The 20,238-nt window shown below is 45.0% G+C and overlaps 1 protein-coding gene across 1 annotated transcript in view; it reads left to right on the top strand.

The window, feature by feature from the left end:
* SUCLG2 (succinate-CoA ligase GDP-forming subunit beta) overlaps nt 1-20,238 on the top strand; it is a 257,002-nt gene that overhangs the window by 228,033 nt on the left and 8,731 nt on the right. Inside the window, exon 10 of the mRNA XM_084764927.1 lies at nt 4,984-5,104. Coding sequence (XP_084621053.1) covers nt 4,984-5,104 — 121 coding nt within the window. The remainder of the gene's footprint in view (nt 1-4,983; nt 5,105-20,238) is intronic.

Genomic DNA, 20,238 nt, shown 5'->3' on the forward strand with positions numbered 1-20,238 from the left:
GGCAAGAAAATAACACAACACAGACACCTAAACGTCTGCAGGGTGTTGTCAGAGAAGTCAGAGGATTCAAGGAAGAGCGGATGAGCGCACCCTTGCAGTGGATTTGAGGAGAGCTGAAACACCTCAGGCCCGTATCAGGAGTTAGTCAGCATCCAGGCAGACACACTTTTTCATGTATGCACTAACCCGACTGCTGTCCCAGTGACAAAGTTGTTCAGTTGTAAAGAACCTGCCTGGTTCACTGAGGCCAGAGACTGTACTGACTCATCCTTAATAGAAAGTGACTAGCTCCTGCAGCACGTTGCTAGCTGCCCCAGGATTGCCAGCTCCTGCATGTGGCCTGTGCATGGAAGTACATTGGCATGAGTTGTGACTCCTGAGCCTCAGTTTGACCATAAATAGAAGTAATACATCTTCTCTGGTGAGTTTAATATAAATGTGTTGTGAGTGCTGGGTATATGTGAGATCCCTGCCTGGTCTCACTCAGGGCTAAGAAAGTGCCTGAAATCCACAGGCTTCTCAGTGCCCATCTCACAGTGACCCCCAAGAGCCTTCAGGATTTGGTTCTGGGGTAGCTTCTCATTTCCCACACTCCTGCACCCAGTAGGTTCTCTTTCTCAGAGGCACAGTTCTCCCAGAACCTTTGCCTTTCCCAGCTCTTGATGAAGCTGCCTGCTCTTGACTGTCTGTAGCCAATGTACATGCCTCCGCCCCGAGAGGCGGCACGTCTTATGTGTGTTCTCATGGTGTCTGTGCTTCCTCCTCTCCATAACCCAGCAGAGTTTGCAATTTCAGATACACATAAAGACCACTTTTGCCTGGGTGCCTAGCTCAGAGTGAGCCCTCGGGGGTGTTTATTAACTAGGTAGCTTGCTTGCTTTTGAGCAATGGCAACATTGGCATTTAATAAAAGGGACCCCTGGCACTACTAAAGAAAAAGAAGTGTGGTTTTTGAACCCAAAATACTGTTTGCATAATATGGCGCGTAGTGTTTCTTTACTTCTTTTGAGTGTCAGTTGGTTTTTTTTTTCATCTGTAGGGCAGGGCATTATGTACCTCCCATATTGGTGGTTGAATTAGTGTTATCCATAAGAAGATATTAAGCCTTACATGTCTCATAGGGCCTCATAGTTGTGATAGCTCTCAACAGTGCTTGCTGGTCATTAAGCTATGGTCCCAGTGGTTTTTACTACTCTCAGTTCTCTTGTCTATAAATTGGGGATGAAAATTCTACCTGCCTTGTGTGATGCTCATGTGTCAATTGTGTGACATAATGAGCCTGTAGTTTTGTTTGTGAGAACTAATAAATCTATCCTTCATGAATGACTTCCAAGAAAGGTGCATGCTAAAACAAGATTTCATAGATAGCTGAATTCACAACTCCCACAACTCTCCACCACTCTGTGTGCACATACGTTGTGTTATTCCTACTTTGCATTTAAAGACATGCTCAGCGGAACAGTAGCTGTACGACTTCCAAAACATTCACATGTCATCAGCTACAACAAAGGGATCCATTGTTGGTTTTTGTTATTTGCTTCTTGGGAGTTGAGTAGAGCTTAACAAATAGCAATGGTTGCAGCTTCTCTTCTTTTTAAGTTCATTCTTTTCATCGTGGACTATAATCTGTGGCTAGCGTGTGTTTTGCAAACTCAAACACAGGCAGAGACATTTGAGAACTGACGTTTGGACGGCTCAGCCACCCGCACAGCTGCTAGCACTGGTCCAGATGCTGCTGTGGGGCAGCTGCCCAGGACCTGGGGACCTGGCCTCTATCTGGCACCATCACCGCCTTCTTAGGTGATCTTTACTTTTGTGCAACAGTAAATAGCAACTCTGAGGATTATCACCCAAAACTGCTGTTCCTTTAAGCGCTTTGGAATCTGCTAGGAGCAGCCCTGAGTGTTTATGGAGCCCTAGAGCGGAGGAGGAGAGTTGATGCCGTTGCTGTGGTTGTTGATGGTCTTGTTCTTGTGGTTATGGTCATTGTTGTTTTAATTCTTTGTGCCCAACACAAACAAACACAGACAGTGAAAAGTTAAAAGCCACTTTAGCCATTACCATGGAACAGCAGCTTGTGGTTGTAAAATGAATGAGTATGTGTAACACCCATTGAAAATGTGACATGCTTTATAAATGCTAAATAATAATAATGATGTCACAGGGCTTTCATTTTTAAACTGTCTTAATTTCATTCTCAGTTTGAGCTTGCAGATTACAGTAGTTAATTATAGAAATTGGCCCAGAGTGAAACCTTAAATCAGATTTCCATTAAAGTGTATGACTGCAGCAAATTACTCTATAGTGGGAAAGAAGCTGAGAGTTGCAAAGTCGGCTGGAAGGGGAGCTCTCCACCACCCAGGAGGCACCTGTTTCGCCCAGGGTACTCTGGGACACCGTGTCCTGAGCCACGCGGCCCGCGTACGTCTGCTCCTGCTTTTCCTGTGTAAAGCGTTTCCCATGGAAGCTGCAGTCAAACCTTGCCGTGATTCAGCTCTGGAGCAGGAAGGAGTCAGCCACCGAAGCCATGCGCCTGGCCCTGGCCCTGATTCAGGCCACATTTTCCTGCATTGTCTCAGGTTACCTCCCCTGTCAGGCTGTTCCTCCCTGAGTTATGTTGGGTGCCATGTCTGCCTCAGTCCAGGTTACATCCTCCTCCTTAAGATCCTGGGGTTGAAACCTGGCTAAATGTGTCGCTTTCCTTTTAGATGAAGGTTGTTCTGTGAGGGGAACCTATGTTTAATGTTGGACTCCCGCTGAGCACAGTGAGACACTGTTGTGTGAGAGTCTCATGGGACCTGACACCTACTGAGACATTCACAGCTTGTGTTTGACACTCACTCCAGGGCATTCACCCACTAAGTAGAATTGTCACAGGGTCACAGCCGTCATCTCTTTCTCACTCCCTCCACTCCTGCCTGTTTAGATAAATTCAGCTCAGTTCATGTGCGCCGTGTAGGACAGTCACCTAGTTTCAGGTAGATGAGGCACTGACGCCTGTAACTCAGTGAGCTGCTGACACGTGAGCTTGTTCCTTAATTGTACAGGTCACAGGTACCAGTCTGTGCTTTACTGGAATGCCCAGTTCTTCCTCATGAATGCTAGTGAGTGCCTCTCCAGTTCTGTCCCAGACCCCGTAGAGGAGTTATTGCTCACAAGCACTTTGCTTCTATTGTTCTGGCAGCTTCCTCTCCATCCTGCAGTTATTTGGAAATTAGTGCTCTACTAAGCATCGGTAAAAACAGCATTTAATGTCATTACAAAGCAGGCTTCTGAGTACCAGTTAGCCTCCTGTGAATAGAGATGGAAGGTTTCTTTCTTGGGAGTAGCCCAGGCCCCTAATCGGCTTGAAAATGCTGCTTATTTGTTTTATAACTAAGCTGTTACCTTTTTATTAAAGTTTAGTCACTGTGCTCCTGTTATGCATTGGAAAAGCTTCCCTGCCCACAGACTGGGTAGTGTGTCTAGTAGAGTCAGCCACTGCCTGCAGGAAAGACCGGTGAGCACGTACACGGAGAGCAGCTTGCTAGAGAGTGCACCCGTGTCATCTCATTGACACCCCGCAGCTGACTTACGGACCAGGAACTTTTACTCTCATCCTACAGATGAGGAAACCATATTCAAGAGAAGTTATGTGGCTTAACCCGGTTGCAGCCTCAGCAGCCAGCATGGATGAACAACCAGTAGATTTTTGAACAGTGCCACCCAGTGTGTTGCTGTGTGACCTTCAAGGCCCCGTAGCTCTCTCCACTGTAGATGGCCATCCTCTCTGTACTTACAGGCAGGTTCTGGGAAATCAGAATAGAAAAACAAGAATTCATGTAATGACATTCTAAAGCATAGTGCTGTAGAAATGTAATCTATTCTCCTCTGTTATCCGCAGTTAATTTATCATATGGAACCCATAGGACCTGAAATGGCGTGCAGCATATAGATACATGCTTGGCAATTAGTGCAGCATAGTTTAATTGCCACTGCGTTGTTGGAATTTTGATGCCTCGAGCTTGATGAATAACTATTTTCTGTGGGTGTTATCAATTAATCTACGTAATGAATTCTCTTCATTATCTTGTTCTTTGTGTTAATTATACTGGATTTTCTTATACCTATTTATCAAGTTAAGACAAGTACAATATTCTTTTCACCCCACGTGCCTCTGCATGTGGAATCTGTACAAACAGGTAAACATGATGGGTTTAAATTTACATTTCTGAAAAATTCCTGCTAGTGACTTGGCTCTTTTTATAATGTTTTTATCTCTTTATCTTTTTTTTTTAAGCAAAAGGGTTATTGCTAATATAGTTAAACGATGTCTGGATTTTGAGACTGTGCCTTAAGCAGATTAAAAGGCTATTAAGAAGCATGACAAGGTTGCATTACATATTAATGCAACCAGCACATACTAAGTCCCAATTTTTAAACTGTTGTTATAGACACAAGAACAAAAGTTGAGTACACATCAAAAAGAAAAGAAAAATAAATGCATGAATTTGTAACTTAAGCTTTTTATTTGATCTGGGGATGTGGAGTTTAAGACAGGGTTTCTCTGTGTAGCCTTGGCTATCCTTGACTTGCTTTGTAGACCAGGCTAGCCTCGAACTCACTCCGCCTGCTTCTGCCTGTGACACTGTCTCTGGCGGGAGAGGTGGAAGGGAAGAGTGTTTAAGCCAGTTCCAAATAGCATTGTTTAAGAAACCCAGAGGGCAGCATATAATAAATAGAGAAATGAGCAAAAATGTGATTCATTTTGGGATCTGTCTCAGCTCATAAGACTGGCTGATAATATGGGTTAATAATGTCATATATTGTTATTTATTCATTGCTGGAGCTTAATTTTCATGACAGTCTTGTTGTTTTTAGTATTTCTTTCTCCGTAAGAACTGGCAGAAGTCAAGAAGGCTTATGTAATGATCTCTGTTACTTAGCAGTTGGCTTGAGGCTGCTAGCTGCTGGCTGATGGCATCTTCCTGTTTGGAATTCCAGGTGGAAGCCATTCTCGTCAATATCTTTGGTGGGATCGTCAACTGTGCCATCATCGCCAATGGGATCACCAAAGCGTGCAGGGAGCTAGAACTCAAGGTGCCACTGGTAGTCCGGCTCGAAGGTGAGTCATGGGGATTTCCAGCACTGGCAACCCTTCCGCCGTCATGTGCCCAGAAGGATCTAGACTCATACACTCCTTACGATGACAAAAACTGTATTAAATAAGATGTAGCAGGTGCAGCATTGCCGGACTCTTCCTGCCCTGCAGCCAGCAAGGGCAGCTGCAACTCTGCAGACACTGGGCTTAGCATTGTCCTGATTTTCCAGGCTGATCCCAGAGCGAAAGCTCTCGTATTACAGAATGCACAGTATCGATACTCAACATTTGTATCCATTTTCTCAGACATACAAGCCTGATAGGATCAGGTTATAAAGTAGGCACAGAAAGAAATTAAAATAGCGAGAAATAAAATAGAAATTCCACCATTATAGTGACCTTCAGTGAATTTGGTTTTTTTTCTCTCAAAAGAGACAAGACAATATTTTCATAATTGGTTGACTGCAAGCAACTGATACTGTGAGAAGGGAAACCACAGATCAAGGAAGATGACATACGTATCTATGTATATATTTCTATATATAATATCTTTGTAAACATAGTTTTTAAATCTTTAATAAGACTGGTGATAGTGGCTCACAGATGCCTTACCTGTCTAGTTTAATGTGCTTCTCTATTAGGTCCTGTAAGATTGTATCTCAAATTATATGAAGAATGTCTGGCCTGAGAGACAGATATTTGGGCATAGGAGAGAAGGCCTTGTTTTTCCAGCTTTTGGGTTGTTTGTTTGTTTGTTTGTTTGTTTGTTTGAAATTGACTCTCCTAATGTGGTCCAGCTGGCCTTGACCTTGCTATGTGACCTTGTCTAATCTAGAATTCAAAATCCCCCAGCTTCGGCCTTCCAAGTAGTAGGTAGGATTCCAAGTGCTTGGCACTGCACCCGGATAGGGTGTTTAGTCATCTCTCCTGGAGCTCTGGTTTTTCTTCCCTGGTGCTACAGTGCAAGCCTCAGCCAGTCTCCTTCCCACAGGTGCTGCAGTGTGAAACAGGAAAAGTGTCCTGAGGAAGTTCTCATGCTTTGTTATTTTCAGTCCCTTGGTGTGTCTCACACTCATTTGATTTCACTCGTGCACAGTGGATAACCTTGTGCTCTGATGATTTTTTAAAATTTCGGTTATGCTTATATTATAAAGGTTGACACATTTCAAAATATGGAAACCCTAAAGTCCGTGTTTGTTACTATCAACACCCCCCTATTGGGACAACTTTTAAAGTTTTGGGAAGCAGTCAATCAAGTTCACAGTGGCAGATGCAAGTGTTCAAGAGTTTGAATTTTCAGTAAAATATAAATTTTATCTTCAAGTTTTCCTTGAAGTAACAACACATTCCCTTCACTCATATTTGAGGAAATATCTCCAAATAACCAACTCTGAATAGCCCTAGTGTGCTGACGACAGTCTACAGGGACGGGAATGACTCAGGCCCGTACTTGAGTGTAGGGACACTTCTCCATAGAGACAGCCGCCATAGTTAACCGCATAGCTTAGCCTGAGGCCCAGGTCCAGAGGTGCCTTTCTGTAAATGTCCTGTTCGATTGAGTAGGACATCAAAAGGTGTTGAAGGGCCGAGGGTTAATAAAATTAATATTCTTTCTACCCTCCATCACCTGAAGCACAGCTTCTCTGGTGGTGGCGGCATTTGTGACCGCTAGTTCCCTGTGACTCTTGCCTTCTTTCCATGCTAATGCACAGGCAGCTTCACTCACCATTACATGACTACGATGGCAACCTCATCACCGCCAAAGGCAACCCAGTCTTTACTATCACTTGTTACTACTAACACTACATGACAGTCAATTTAGCACAGAGAACCTTCCCATACTTGAAAAACATTTTAATATGAAAACTCCTGAAAAGGCAGCCACATTGTCACTGCGTTCTAGTTGTGAAATCCAGCAGCCCTCTTGAGTTGATGTCTTCAGGATCACCTTAGGGACGGGCGGGTTCCCCAGGCTCTGTGCTGCTGGTCTTCTCCTAGAGCTGAAGTCTGTGGGTAGTTTGACAGCACTGTGTATCCTGTCCCCTGATGCAGAGTCCAGAAGAGCTGCAGCCTGCTTTTCTGTCTTATCTCGCCTCACTTTCTGTAACACTGCTTTTTCTTTGCCTGAAACTGTCTGCTGGTGACCTAAGACAGAGCAGCCTAGCCTTGGTAGAAATAATGATCACAGAAAGAAAGTAGGATAGCAGAAGCTCTAGGCAGCGAAGTTCAGTGTGGACAGTAGAACACTCCACAGAAGGACAGAGGCAGCATAATTGATTTCTGTAAAACTAGTACAAGCCAGTGATTGGCGATACTACAATACAGAAAGCTGACCAAGGCGTTAATGAGGTCTTCAGCATTGGCTATAATTCTGATTAAAATGTTGATGTCAAACTGGTTTTTACATTCAAAATGACCCCTAACCTCATGTTGTAAAAGCAAACTTATGAGCTTGTGTTCACAAGGGGAGAATAGGTCTCTCTAAGCAAATCATATTAGTATCTGACACTTGGAAATAATTAGAAATATTCCTACAGTGGATTTGCTTTCTTCTAGCAATCCTCGCTGGGCCCATAAGTATGATTTTGTACATAATTATTATCTGTATGTTTCTAGAAAAGAAATTACTTCCTTTTGGCTTTTCTTAAAAAACTGAAAATAAGTTAGGGTAGTAGCTAAGTCAGTATCAAACCTGAGTTTGATCCTCTGGACCCACATTTTTTTTAAAAAGACAGGTATTGTAGTACGCATTTATAATTCCAGCACTGAGGAGGTAAAGGCAGGAGAAACCCCGACCAGCCAACCCACCTGACTTCATGAGTTCCAGGCCAATGAGAAACTCTGTCTCAAAAAGTAAGGCCAACAGGACCTGTGGAACAACAGCCAAGGTTTCCCTCTAGCCTCCACCTGCATGCACACACAGGAGCCCACATGTGGACACACACTCACTTGCATCTGAGCACACATGAGCATACATGTTCATACATATACAAATTGACAGATAGCCTTCTCTTACCTTTGCATTATGCTTAGTATTCCAGAAGTATCCGCTGATCCATGATACCTGGGAGCTACACATGTAGAAATATGCAAAACAACACAGCCAAGATTATCTCCCTAAACAGTCTCTGATGTTTGTGTTAGAAGTCTGTTCAAGATAACAGAGAAAAGCTTTGAAATTTCTAAGCTTGTTAGACAATCATATTTGCATCTTTTAAGTAAGTAATCTTCAAAAGTCTGTGCCTTAGTTTGTTATTAGTTAATCAGTTAGTAAGAAATGTGATACACAGGTCATAGAACTGTAAACATCAAGGGGAATGAGGAGAAAGTTAACATGAGAAATGAAACAAAAATGATAGGATAAGGCAACACACCAATCAATAATGAGGGTTTGCTTCTTAGGACCCCTTTTTATCTTTTCAGCAGTGGTCTTGGGGCCCCAGACAGCCCTGGCCTAGATCACTGAAAATTTGGAAACACTGATGGTGTCACAATCTCTGCGTCCTGGAAAACTGAAAGTGATGACTCAAGAGGCTCAGAGCAAACACTGTCTTCCCATACTGACGAAGGCTGAGGCTGTCGTCAGTGACCTCTGCCACTGCCCTTACTATACTCTATGGCCTCTCTTCTGCCGTAAGCACCTTGTAGCAAGAGGGAAGAATTGGTACTTCTGGAATCCTAACAGGTCTTCTCTACTTCGCTATACAAATTGGCATCTTGTATGATCAGTGCTCTTGGGTAGATGTAGGTTCTCACACCAAGCTAGCAGAACCTAGACATGTGCTGTATCTAAGAGACAAGCAACCCAGCACCAAGACAGGACCCACCCCTCCCCAAACTGTGCTCACCACACAGGAAACACAGGGAACATAAGGAACTGCCCTCTGACTCTGAGCTGTGACCATAGATAACAAAATGTAGAATTTGGAGAAAGTACAAGCCAGGAAGGCCTCATAACAAAGCTAAATTCAAACTGAACCAGCACTATGTCAGCTAAGGAGGCACAGACTCCTGCAAAAACAGCAGCTTTGCATACCATGGGATGTTTAAAACATGTAGTGTTTTATAATGTTTAGATCCAGTGAAGCTGTGTGCACCTCAGCCCTGTTTCTTACGGCAAAAACAGATTTCATTCTGGCTTTATGAAAAGCCTTATGCTTTTTGTTTGTTTGTTTGTTTGTTTGTTTTGTTTTTGTTTTTCAAGAACAGGTTTCTCTGTGTAGTCTTTGTTGTCCTAGAACTCACTCTGTAGACCAGTCTGTCTTAAAACTCATAGAGATCCAACTGCCTAGTCCTCCCCTGTTGCTGTGATCAAAGGCATGCACCACCACTGCCAGGCTTATCTGTGTGTGAATGTGTCTGTCATCCCTTTCTTTACTCATTGACTTCTGTAAATAGGAAGTTTAGAAGTGTGACTTTCAAAAGTAATTTTCAATTTTAACTTAATTTTCTATCTAAAACACAAACAATCTGTTTTGTATTTTGAGACTGGGTTGTTTGTTTGATTTGGTTTTGGGGGTTTTGTTTTGTTTTGTTTTGTTTTTTGAGACTAGCTATATAACCAAGATGACATTTAACACCTGATCTTCCTGCCTTCACCTCCAGAGTGCTAGGATTATGGACATGAATGCCATGCCCAGCCCCAAATGTACTATAAATGGGAACTTTCCAAGTTAAACCTGGAAGGATAAGCTCTGACTGATTGACAAGGAGGAAGAGGGAGTTCTTAGAAGAAAGTCAGCATACATCCCTGGAGGTGGCACTAAAGCCCAGGCCCTACATGGGTGAGAAGGCCATGCTGGAGGGAGGGGGGCTGGCTGCGCAGCAGTCTGCATAAGAGCAGGGTGCGGAATGAAGCCCTTAGCAGAGCCTGCAGCACTGGCTAGAGCCTCAGGCAGAGCAAAAGGAAAGGTAGAAGAGCAGGAAGAAGAAACACAAGAAAATAGAGGAAGTCCGAGGACCAGGGTTCCAGGCGCATGGCTGTAGCAGTCCCTGCTGCCAGGAGCTCTGACACTCCAGCGCATGGCTATCTACTCTGAACAACTGTGAGAATTCTAGTAATCATGGCAGGCAAGTGTTTCCAAAGCCAGGTGGCCTGTAAAAAAAGAAAACAGCTTGCTTGTTTGCTTTTTGTCTGTGTGGAAGACCCAGCACCCTTGTCTGTGTTTCACGTATTCACATCCTTGTCATGACAACTCTGGCCTATACACAGTGCACTGGAAATGTGCCCAAAGCACAAGTTTCTGTCCGTCGAGCTAGGCTTGCTTTGGTAGAATTTTGTGGCCCAAGTCCTTGTTCTCTGCTGCGTCCTGATCATAAGCTGTGTTTACCTGTGTTCTCTATGAAAACAATAACATCGTAATTCCATGCATTCACTTGCCTTACTAAGCAAACGAGTGCGTGAAATGTCTCACCCGATCAAGACACAGGAGCATTTCACTATGAAAGACTTGTGGTAACTGAACAGCCACGTACCAAAGAGAGGCTGAGCCTTTGTAAATAGTTGTTCCTACCTGGATAAAGAGTAAGCTTTCTGAATGAGCTCTTCACTTTCTACATTGTACATAGACATCAAATTCACCTATTCACCATGGTTTGTGGTACTGCTGAAAAATGTACATGTAATGATTGACAGTTGTATTGGGTGTTACAGATGTGTTCCAGCAAAGCTTTGGATTCTGTATACATGTTTACAGTTCTGTTGCATTCAGATCTGCTTACATCTTCAGTGTCTTTTTTCTTTTATAAAATGCATTCTTCCTTCTTATTGTCCCATTTAAGTCTGCAGCACATCCCTAAATCCCTTAGCTACCTGAGGAAGAATTTTTTCAGGTGCACATTATGATTCTGAGCTGAGCTCATTAATAACAACTAATAATAATGATTATAAGCCCAGAAAGTTTATAGATCGGATCTCATCTCGAGTAGCTAGCTCTTTCAATTTGATTCTTCCACCCAGCACCAAAAGATTTGCCTCAGCCATGCAAACACTTTGTATTTCTTTCACCCACGCTCTTCAATAGCCAGAATCCTGCCCCCTTGGTTGTCACCCTTACTGCCAGATCTCTACCACTTGGTCCTGGAAACCTGATTGGGGTGGCAGGGGAATGAAGAATCAACAGACACATACAGAAAAGCTGGGATGGGGTGGGCACTCAGCTGGAGGGCACCTGCTATGCCCAGAAACTCAGCATGGCTATTATGTACAACACAGGTGTACTGGCTGGTTTAATGTCAACATGGCACAAGCTAGAGTCATCAGAGAGGAAGGAGCCTCAGTTGAAGAAATGCCTGGATCCATAAGATCCAACTGTAAGGCATTTTCTCAGTTAGTGATCAATGGGGGCTGGGCTGCCCCCACCCCCACCCCCGGCTGGTGGTCCTGGGTTCTTTGAGAAAGCAGACTGAGCAAGCCATGAGGGGCATGCCAGTAAGCAGCACCCTTCCAGGCCTCTGCATCAGTTCCTGCTTCTAGGTTCCTGTCCTGTTTGAGTTCCTGTCCTGACTTCCTTCAATGATGGACCCTGATCTGGAAGTGTAAGCCAAATAAAGCCTTTCTCTTCCAACTAGCTTTTTGGTCCTGGTGCTTTGTCACAGCAGTAGAAACTCTAACCAAGACAAGAGTGAGCTTTTGCTTCAGACTTCATCAACCCCCCAACACCTTACAGTCTCAGTAGTGTTTCCTAACTCTCTAAAGGGGAGAGTAAGGTACCCTGAGACTCTTGCTTAGTTTGTAAGGCATCGGTTTTTTCCTGTTGCAGGGCAGTGAGTACCCTCACCCTCATCCATATAGTACTGACATGTTAGAACAACCACTGCAGAAGTGCAGATCAAACACACTTGTCAATGTGAGCACAAAGAAAGCTTTAGTCTGCTGAGAAGGAAAAGAGATCTGTGAACTTTAAAGCAGCAAGAAGGAGCCTCCAGGCTTTCATCTGTGTCTGCTTGGTGGCCATTCCTTCTGCAAGTCTGCTGCTGTACCAGATCCTATGCCCACATGATAAATAAGGGAAGTAGCTTTTTGCCTTTGTTCCCCCCTAAGACAGTCTAAGAGGCAGACTGTGGCTAACTAAGAGCTTAGTACAGAATATGGATCCTGTGTCTTTTGCTCATGGCTGGGGTAAAGAGGACAACACTCCTTGCTGGGAGGACCCTGCTGGGCAAAGTGACAGTGGTGCATGGCAGAGGCAGGTTTCTCTGCTGTGGCTGATGACATCCCTGGCTTCTGTCTTGTACCAGTGTTTCAGTGACCTCTTGGGTGCTTTTTCTCATTGTGTGCTTTGTACCAAGTTGCATTTTCATTTTTATCTTCTTCCTTGCGCCCTGTTGTCTTGTGCTGTGCCTAGCAAGTGTCATCCTCAGCCTGCCTGAGTGTGTCTTTATCTCTCCTGCTGGCTCCTTTGGGTACTAAAGGCATCCACTGTTCACATCAGTGGCCCCTCTTCCTCCAGTGTTGGGCTCTCATTCTCCTCAAGCCATTCTCCACGTTCCCATTTCCTGTACATTCTATACCTTGTATTGCTCCCTACCTCACTGGAGTCCTTGTCCCTCTTTCATCTCTCCCCTCCCCCAGCGTTCTTCATGGACATGGCCAGCCTGGGAGCAGTTTCACTGCCTTCATGTCCCTCCCCTCCCCTCCCTTTAATAACTATCACTCGGCCTTTCCCCCCAGTGACCTTCCTTCCTCCTAGTGTTCACAGCTTAAACCACCTGTGGCGCTGGAGAGACTCAAGCCTCTAGCTTCACGGTGTCTGAATGGATAAGGATATAGTAACACTTAAACCATTCTGCTCCTGATCTCTAGACCGACCTTGCAGGTGCTAGCCTGGGGCATGCCTCAGAACAGGAGCAGCCGCTGTGGATCGGAACTTTTCAATCTGCATTAACCTACTCTCTTAGGCAGTTCAGGTTTCCCTCATTTCGCCTCTAGATAATGCCCATAACCAGCATCTATGCCATTTGGGTGTCTGCAGCCTCCCGTAACTGTAAGCTAAGTCTTCTCTAAAAAAATGATAACCCTGGCATTATGCACTGTCCCTATGCTGGGGAGGGGGGGGGGGGGTGGGAAGTGAGAGGGGTTGATGGTTGATGGATAGAGGCATAGCTAACAGACTCATCCTCTCTGGCCATTGTCATACAAAGGAGGTTTATGATAAGGCCTAATGGCATTGAGGCCAGAAGCCTTCTGAGCAGGACATCTCTGTTCTTTATCTTGTTTGGTTTTTTTTAAAAGATATATTTTGTTATTATTTACACAGTACTCTGCCCCCATGTACACTGTCACACCAGAAGAGGGCACCAGATCTCATTATAGATGGTTATGGTCATGTTGTTGCTGGGAATTGAACACAGGACCTTTGGAAGAACAGACAGTGCTCTTAACCACTGAGCCATCTCTCCAACCCCTGTTCTTTATCCTTAATGCTCTTTCTTGGCACCTCTGCCCTAGTGGCCATTTGGCAAGGCCAGCTTGGTCTCTTTCCTTCCAAAGAAGCCCAGATCCCACAGGTGCCAGTCTACCTAGCTTACCTTAGAACCACTGTTTTTGTTGATCTGCACCTATCTGGCTAGGCCCATATGCCAGAGGCTTTGAGGGAACCCAGCAAGTTGCTCCCCAGCAGAGTTCAGATCACAGTGAGGACCAAAATATTAACTTTATTGCTGATCAAAGAGATGTTTAAGTGTACGCCTTACATCCCATTGTGGATCTTCTTTACTTTGAACTTGAGGTTTAGTCAGTTTTTCTGACCTGCCCTCAGGCACTGCGTGACTTCAACAGTCCTGCCCCCCGCCCCAGAGCAGAGGCCCAAGGAGCCGTAGGTGAACCGGGCTTGCCCTGGGGGAGACACTTGTCTCTTTGAGCTGCCATCCTCCATGCCTCCAGTCAGATGCCCTCCACCATCACTTTCTCAAGGCAGAACCACTGGTGAGTGAGGAAGAAATAGGGGGTGACATGCTCCTTAATACTGCACCTTGGTGCGCATCACAGACTATTCCCCTGGAGCGCTCGGCTCTGGTCAGAGCATGTCAGTCTAGGCAGAGGGTGAGCTTTTCAAGAATAAGCGCAGGGCACAATTTGTCTGAGCTACAGCTGTAGGTGGAGAGTTTTAAGGAAATGGTTAGAGCCTGGTAGGTGCTAGGACCAGCGTATCTAATGCCGACGCTCCATCTGCCTTCTGGATACTATCTGTGGGACCATCAATTCATGTCTTCATGCCTCAGTTTCTTCATGTGACACGATAAGTTATACTGATCGGCCGTCAGGAAGGAGGCCTGCAGGGAGATTCAGTGCCTGGTTTCACAGGTGACAGGCCCACCCTGTCAATAAGACCTTTCCAGAGACATGGCCTGGAGACTATTCCTCATCTCTCCAGATAGCCTCCATGACAGTGTGTTAGAGCAGGCAGGACAGGCAGCTTTCACCCCACGCCTCCTTCTACTTATTGACTATGCTGCTGGAAGTGTTGTGCCAATAAAATCCTGATGCATTGGAGCTCAGAAGGAAACAGTTCCATAATCATGACTACAAATGTCAAAAGCAACAGTGGGGTTTTGAGTCAACCATTTGCCATTAGTAAGTGAAATCATACAGGGGATTTCCCTGCTAGAAGTAGAGCATTCTACTCTGTTGGGAACAGGAAGTAAGCGGGGCTGCAAACTGGGAAAGAACCAAGTGAGTTCATTTCTTACTTTCTTGTAGTCCATCAGACATGAGGATGGGTGTGTTAATTATAAGCTTCCCTGTGAAGAGCCAGCTCTTCAGTTTGCGGCCATCTTTGGGTGCTGCAGTTACTCAGCTCCCTATGGAAGTGTTGAAGTAGCTCTGGACAGTGTAGGAGGCAGTGGCTCTACCTGGGTCATAATAAATCTTTTGGTTCATGAGTCTTTGGCTTTGGGGTGTTGCTTCCTATAACCAAGCCATAGCAAGGAAGAGTTGGGTTCACAGTCAGCATTTTACACTGATATCTGGCGCAGTCACAATTACTTTATGTTATCTATAAGATAGAGGACATAAGGATTGAAAACCATAGGAAGACTCAAGGAAGGTGTTAAAGGAAAGATCTTGCAGATTTTAAGATCTCTTCAAAAGATCTGTGCTACTGCATGCACAAGAACTGACCAAGGTAATGACAGACCAAATCCCAGCACAGGCAGGGCAGAGGAGCATGAAGCCCACCCCTAGCCAAGGAGGAGAGTCAAGTCTTCTCTAGAGTGTAGCCCCTGGAAAAGCAACACCTTCTAATGTGAAGCCACACATCCGAGAATATTCAGGCACCACAAACTGGACTTGAGTGATGAAAGAAGGCAATAAGTTAGGTGGATGGAAAGGACAGCTGTGAGAGGGGCTGGCAGGTGGGCATGCATATGACCACAGCACACCGTATGACTTCTCAAAGAAGAATGAGACTTTACAGAATAACAGAAGGTCTTTCCTGTGCCTATAGCTGATGGGAGAAGGTTATAATACTGCAGCCTGGTTTCTCTTGTCAGAGGGCTCTTGGCATTCTAATTTAATATTGCAGTTGAACATGGCTTGCATTAATATTTATACTGCTCTTTTGAGGGGTAACATAATTGAAAGCAGAAGCATGTGCACCTGGGATTAGCTCTCAGTGAACATACATTAGACTTGATCCTGAGTCTTGATTTTTTTATGATCAAAATAATGCCCCTTGATCAGTGTCTTCTGCTACTAAAGCTGGTTCCTCCCCCAGCTTTTCCTTTAGATGAACATCCTGTCCACACCACGTGTGTCTTCTTACAATGGCTGTGATACAGCTCCACATCCCACCTTGTGTCAGCCTTAATTTCAATTTTTATAGAATGTAGTAGGTACGTGATATGTAGATAAAATCCTCACCCAACAATGAAGAATCTCAAGCTTCAAATGGTCAGTGACTTTCTCAAGTCATTCAGCTACTTGGGAATCAAGCCAGGTGGGAAATCTCAACTTCCTCCTCTCTGATATGGAAATGAAAACCTGACAGTATTGATTGACCTGATGAGACGGCTCAGTGAGTGAAGTGCTTGCAAGCCAAGCATGAGGATCCAATTCTGGACCCTCAGCACCCAATCAAAAGTGCAGCGTGGCAGCATGTGCCTATAATCTCAGCACTGGGACAGAGACAGTATGATCCACTGTATCTTGGTGACCAGCCAGTCTAAGCAATTGGTGAGCTGCAGGTTCTGTGAAAGACCCTGTCTCAGAAAATAATATGGAGAGTAATAGAGGAAGACACTTGGCATAGCCCTCTCTCTTCCACGGGTACAGCAGCACATGCACATGCATGGGCATATACATGTGAACTGACATACTACATTCTCTCCCCCACACAAGCAAGTAACAGCATCATAATGCCATGGCAAAGACACAAATGGATTTTCCGGTAATCTACGGAACTCAGTAAATGTGTGCTGTATGATTTGTAGTCGCTGCAACATCCTGCACTCTGGTGACTAACGGTCCTTAGATCTTGTATGTGACCACCATTGGCTGTTAGGCAGAGTTCAGCCTGAGACTTGGGCCATCTCAAAGAAGGGAGCAGTACTTTAGCAGTGGGAGTTTGGCCTCTGGTTCTGTTCTCAGTAAGTTCTTTATGTATGCTGGCTATCAGTCCTCTGTCAGATGTGCAGCTGGTAGAGATTCACTCCTACTCTCTGTGCGACCTCTTCACTGTTAGGTTTTTTCCTTAGCTGTGCAGGTTTTAGTTTTATGGAGTCCCACTTGTCAGTTGTTGATCTTAATTCCTAGTCGAATGGAGTCTCATACAGAAAGCCCTTTCCTGCACCTGTGTCCATGCCTGCCTTCCTGCTGCTGTGCTGCCTGACACGATGGTCACGGACTTACCCTCTGCGCTGTCAGCAAGCCCCAAATTAAATGCTGCATTTTTTAAGTTTCTTATAAGATCTTAGAGCTTCCTCACAGTAAAAATAAAGCTGCTAAGCCTTTTCCACTATTTCTTGTTGTAGGGATTTTGATTAGGATGGAATTGAATCTATAAATTGCTTTTGGTAGAATGGTCATTTTCATAACATTGACGCTACTAATCCTTGAGCATGGGAGGTCTTTCCATTTTTCTAGCCTCTTCCTCAATGTCTTTCTTCAGAGATTTAAGGTTCACTGTGGAGCCTTTGCCCCTTTGTTGAGGTTTATTCATAGATGCTGTTGTTCCTTGGGGCTATTGTGGGTGGGACTGTGTCCCTGATCTCTTTCTCAGCATGGTTGTTGAATTATTCCATTACGAAAAGAATAACAAGAGAAAAGAGATGTGGTACGCTATCTAAATTAACAGTCCTACTGAAAACGGCCCTCCTCTATCTGATAATGGCTTCAGAGGAGGAACAGGGCACAGGGACATGGGACTCTCAGGATTCTGAGACTGTGGTGTGTGCCCTGTTTTGTTTCTACTTCAAGGAAAAGACAGAAAAGCCGCAGTGAGAGCAGAGCTGAACCCTTTCAGGCACTGTGAGCCATGCTGTCTGTGTCACCACCCCGGCTCTGCCATTGTTGAGCAAAGCAATCAGCAGTCTGCAAGTGCATCAGCTTGGCCGTGCTCCATCAAAACTCTATTTATGAGCACTGAAATTTGAATTTCATGTAATTTTCATGTATCACAAAATATTATTCTGATTTTTTGCCCAGCTATTTAAAAATATGAAAACTATTCTTAGCGTACAAGTAGCATGCAAAGAGGCTGTGGGCTGCACTAGGCTCAAAAGCCATAGTGTGCCAGCCCTGGTTTAGAACAGGAGGCGGGCTAAAGCCTGTGATGGGTCACTGATTGATCGACTAAGTCATTCCCCTAGTCCCTGAGCCTCAGTTTCCCCTAGTGAGGTCAAGGGAAGGCTTAGCTTAAGGAATTGGCAGTGTTCTTTTTCTTGTGGTGCTCCACAGTATGTGTGTGGCCTTTATGTGATTTTGATTTCAGGCAAATCTATGCTATAGTCTTGTTCCATCTTCCAACTTGCTGGGATTCACTAGGCCATTTTCTAAGTCTCCTGGTATTTTGGTTACTTCATCTATGAAATGGAGCTAAAATGCTGTTGATTTGGGGGTTGTTTTGAGAACTGAGTTTTGTGATCCTTAGGAATCCTTCATCACATATAGGCAGTAAGCATGTACTGTTTCCAATATTGTCATCATATTCTCTCTTAAAATCTGGTAACATATAGTCAATATATATTTAATAATGTCATTGTATTCTTCTTTTTAAAAAGTCTGGATTATTAGTCTGGGGTGGTTGCTCAGTAAAATCCTGCTGCACAAGCATGAGGACCTGAGTTCAGATCCCGAGGGCCCATGATAACACTCGCACTGTAAGCCTGTGCTCTGGGGGTGGTGGTGGACAGAGATAAACAGCAGCAGCTTCTGGCCAGATTAGTGAGCTCTAGGTTCCATGGAAAACCCCATCTCACAACATAAGGGAGGCACACATGTCTACACACATGTCTACAAACGCACATCCATGCGTACACATCTGAACTCCTATGAAAACAGAAATTCAGAAGAGCCTTCTGTACATTTCTGTCCCAGACACTGATGCTCCCCATGCTCCTGGGGCAAAGGCCGGCCTGAACTGCAGGAGGGGAGAGGCCGCACCTCTTCACCGAGGCACTGTCGGCCCTGTCCAGGGTTATGTCTTTCCCATGTGACGGAATCACAGAGCTTGTTTTGATAAATTATCCCTGCATCTCTGTTTACAGCTCTCTTCCTCCACCCAGTGGCAGGAAGCCACTGTAAAACATAAGGAAGCGAAGACGGTTTTACATGTTTAATGTCATTATTTTTCTCATGTCCGCTAGCAGCAGAGCAGGATTTTGTTTGGCCAGTGCCCCCTTTGGGTCTCTCCATGTTGTCATTTTCACGGCCTGCAAGTGGGTAGATAGCCACATGGCCGAGCGGCTGTCAGAAAGCCAGGATTAAGAAGTGCCAGCCGCCAAGCTGTGCAGGTTGCTCAGTTATGTGTTTGCGTGGTTATTAAGCATGTTGTTCTGCAGCCTCATTGAGAAGCACGGCAGCATTTAATAAATATCAAAGCATGTCACCAGCGCCATTTACGTGTGGGAAAGCGATCAATTTCTGTTGTAATTGTGTGCACAGGCGTAAACACTCTGTTTGGAACACTTAATTCCTGTCAGAGTTTAAAGTGACTGTGGTGGTTTCTATTTAGAAATAAGGTCAGAAAAGGGACTTTGGGACAGATGTCAGCCATGGAGGTCAGAAATCAGAAAGAAGCCTCAAACGCCCCCAATAATACCATTCGCCGAAAGATCTAGAAGCTCACAAATGTTTGCCCAGGGCATCCTCACTTCCCATGACCTGATTTTTACTGGCTACTTTTTTTCTGTGCAGCCTCTCTTCAATTTCCCCTCCAGCTGCTTTCCTAGCCAGAAGGAGGAAGAAAGTGGTAGTAATTGCTGGCCAGGCCAGCTGTGGGCCAAGCCCAGCCATCCGGGGGAAGCCAGGGGAGTACTTCAAAGAGACTGAGAAGAGAGAGAAAGGACAGGGCAGACACAGAGGCAGAGGCCATGTGGCAAGCTCCTCATTTCTTCACTGTACTGCTCTCTCTTCACCTGGTGACCATTCTCTGACCCCTTCCCCATGACACTCTCTTCTCTCATGTCTCGGGGTGGTGTCCCCCTAACCTCCTCCTGATCTCTGTCACGGCATCTAGTCACGGCACCTCTCTTTGGATCCATTTCTCATCACAGTCCAATTTGTTTCTGGGCTGTTCGAATGTTACAGCCCCTTCACACCCTGCTTCTTCCAAGCAGGCTAGTATATGCCTAATCATTAAGGCTGTGATTAAAGTGTAACAGCAAGTATAATTAAAATTCACTCTAGTAGATCCTGGAATTGTGAAGCGATTAGGTATTTTGGCACTGAAGGAGCTTCCAGGAGGAAAGCAGGGTGGCCCCCTCTCCCTTCCCCTGACCATGCCCACCAGTGCAACCCAAGAGCGAGGATTCTCTTCACCTGGGCCACCAGATCTGCGCAGTAAGAGAACTGTTAGCAGCTTGGAGCTGGAGACTAGCCAGGGCAAACAGAGTGCCAGGGCATGGAGTCATAGCCAAGACCTCTGGAGAACCATCATAGCTGCAAAACCATCAGGGAAGAGTCTGCCCACACCTCTCTCCTCAGGCATGACTATTTGTTA

This window comes from Acomys minous (assembly GCF_964271855.1).
Source record: "Acomys minous genome assembly, chromosome: 17".
NCBI lineage: Eukaryota > Metazoa > Chordata > Mammalia > Rodentia > Muridae > Acomys > Acomys minous.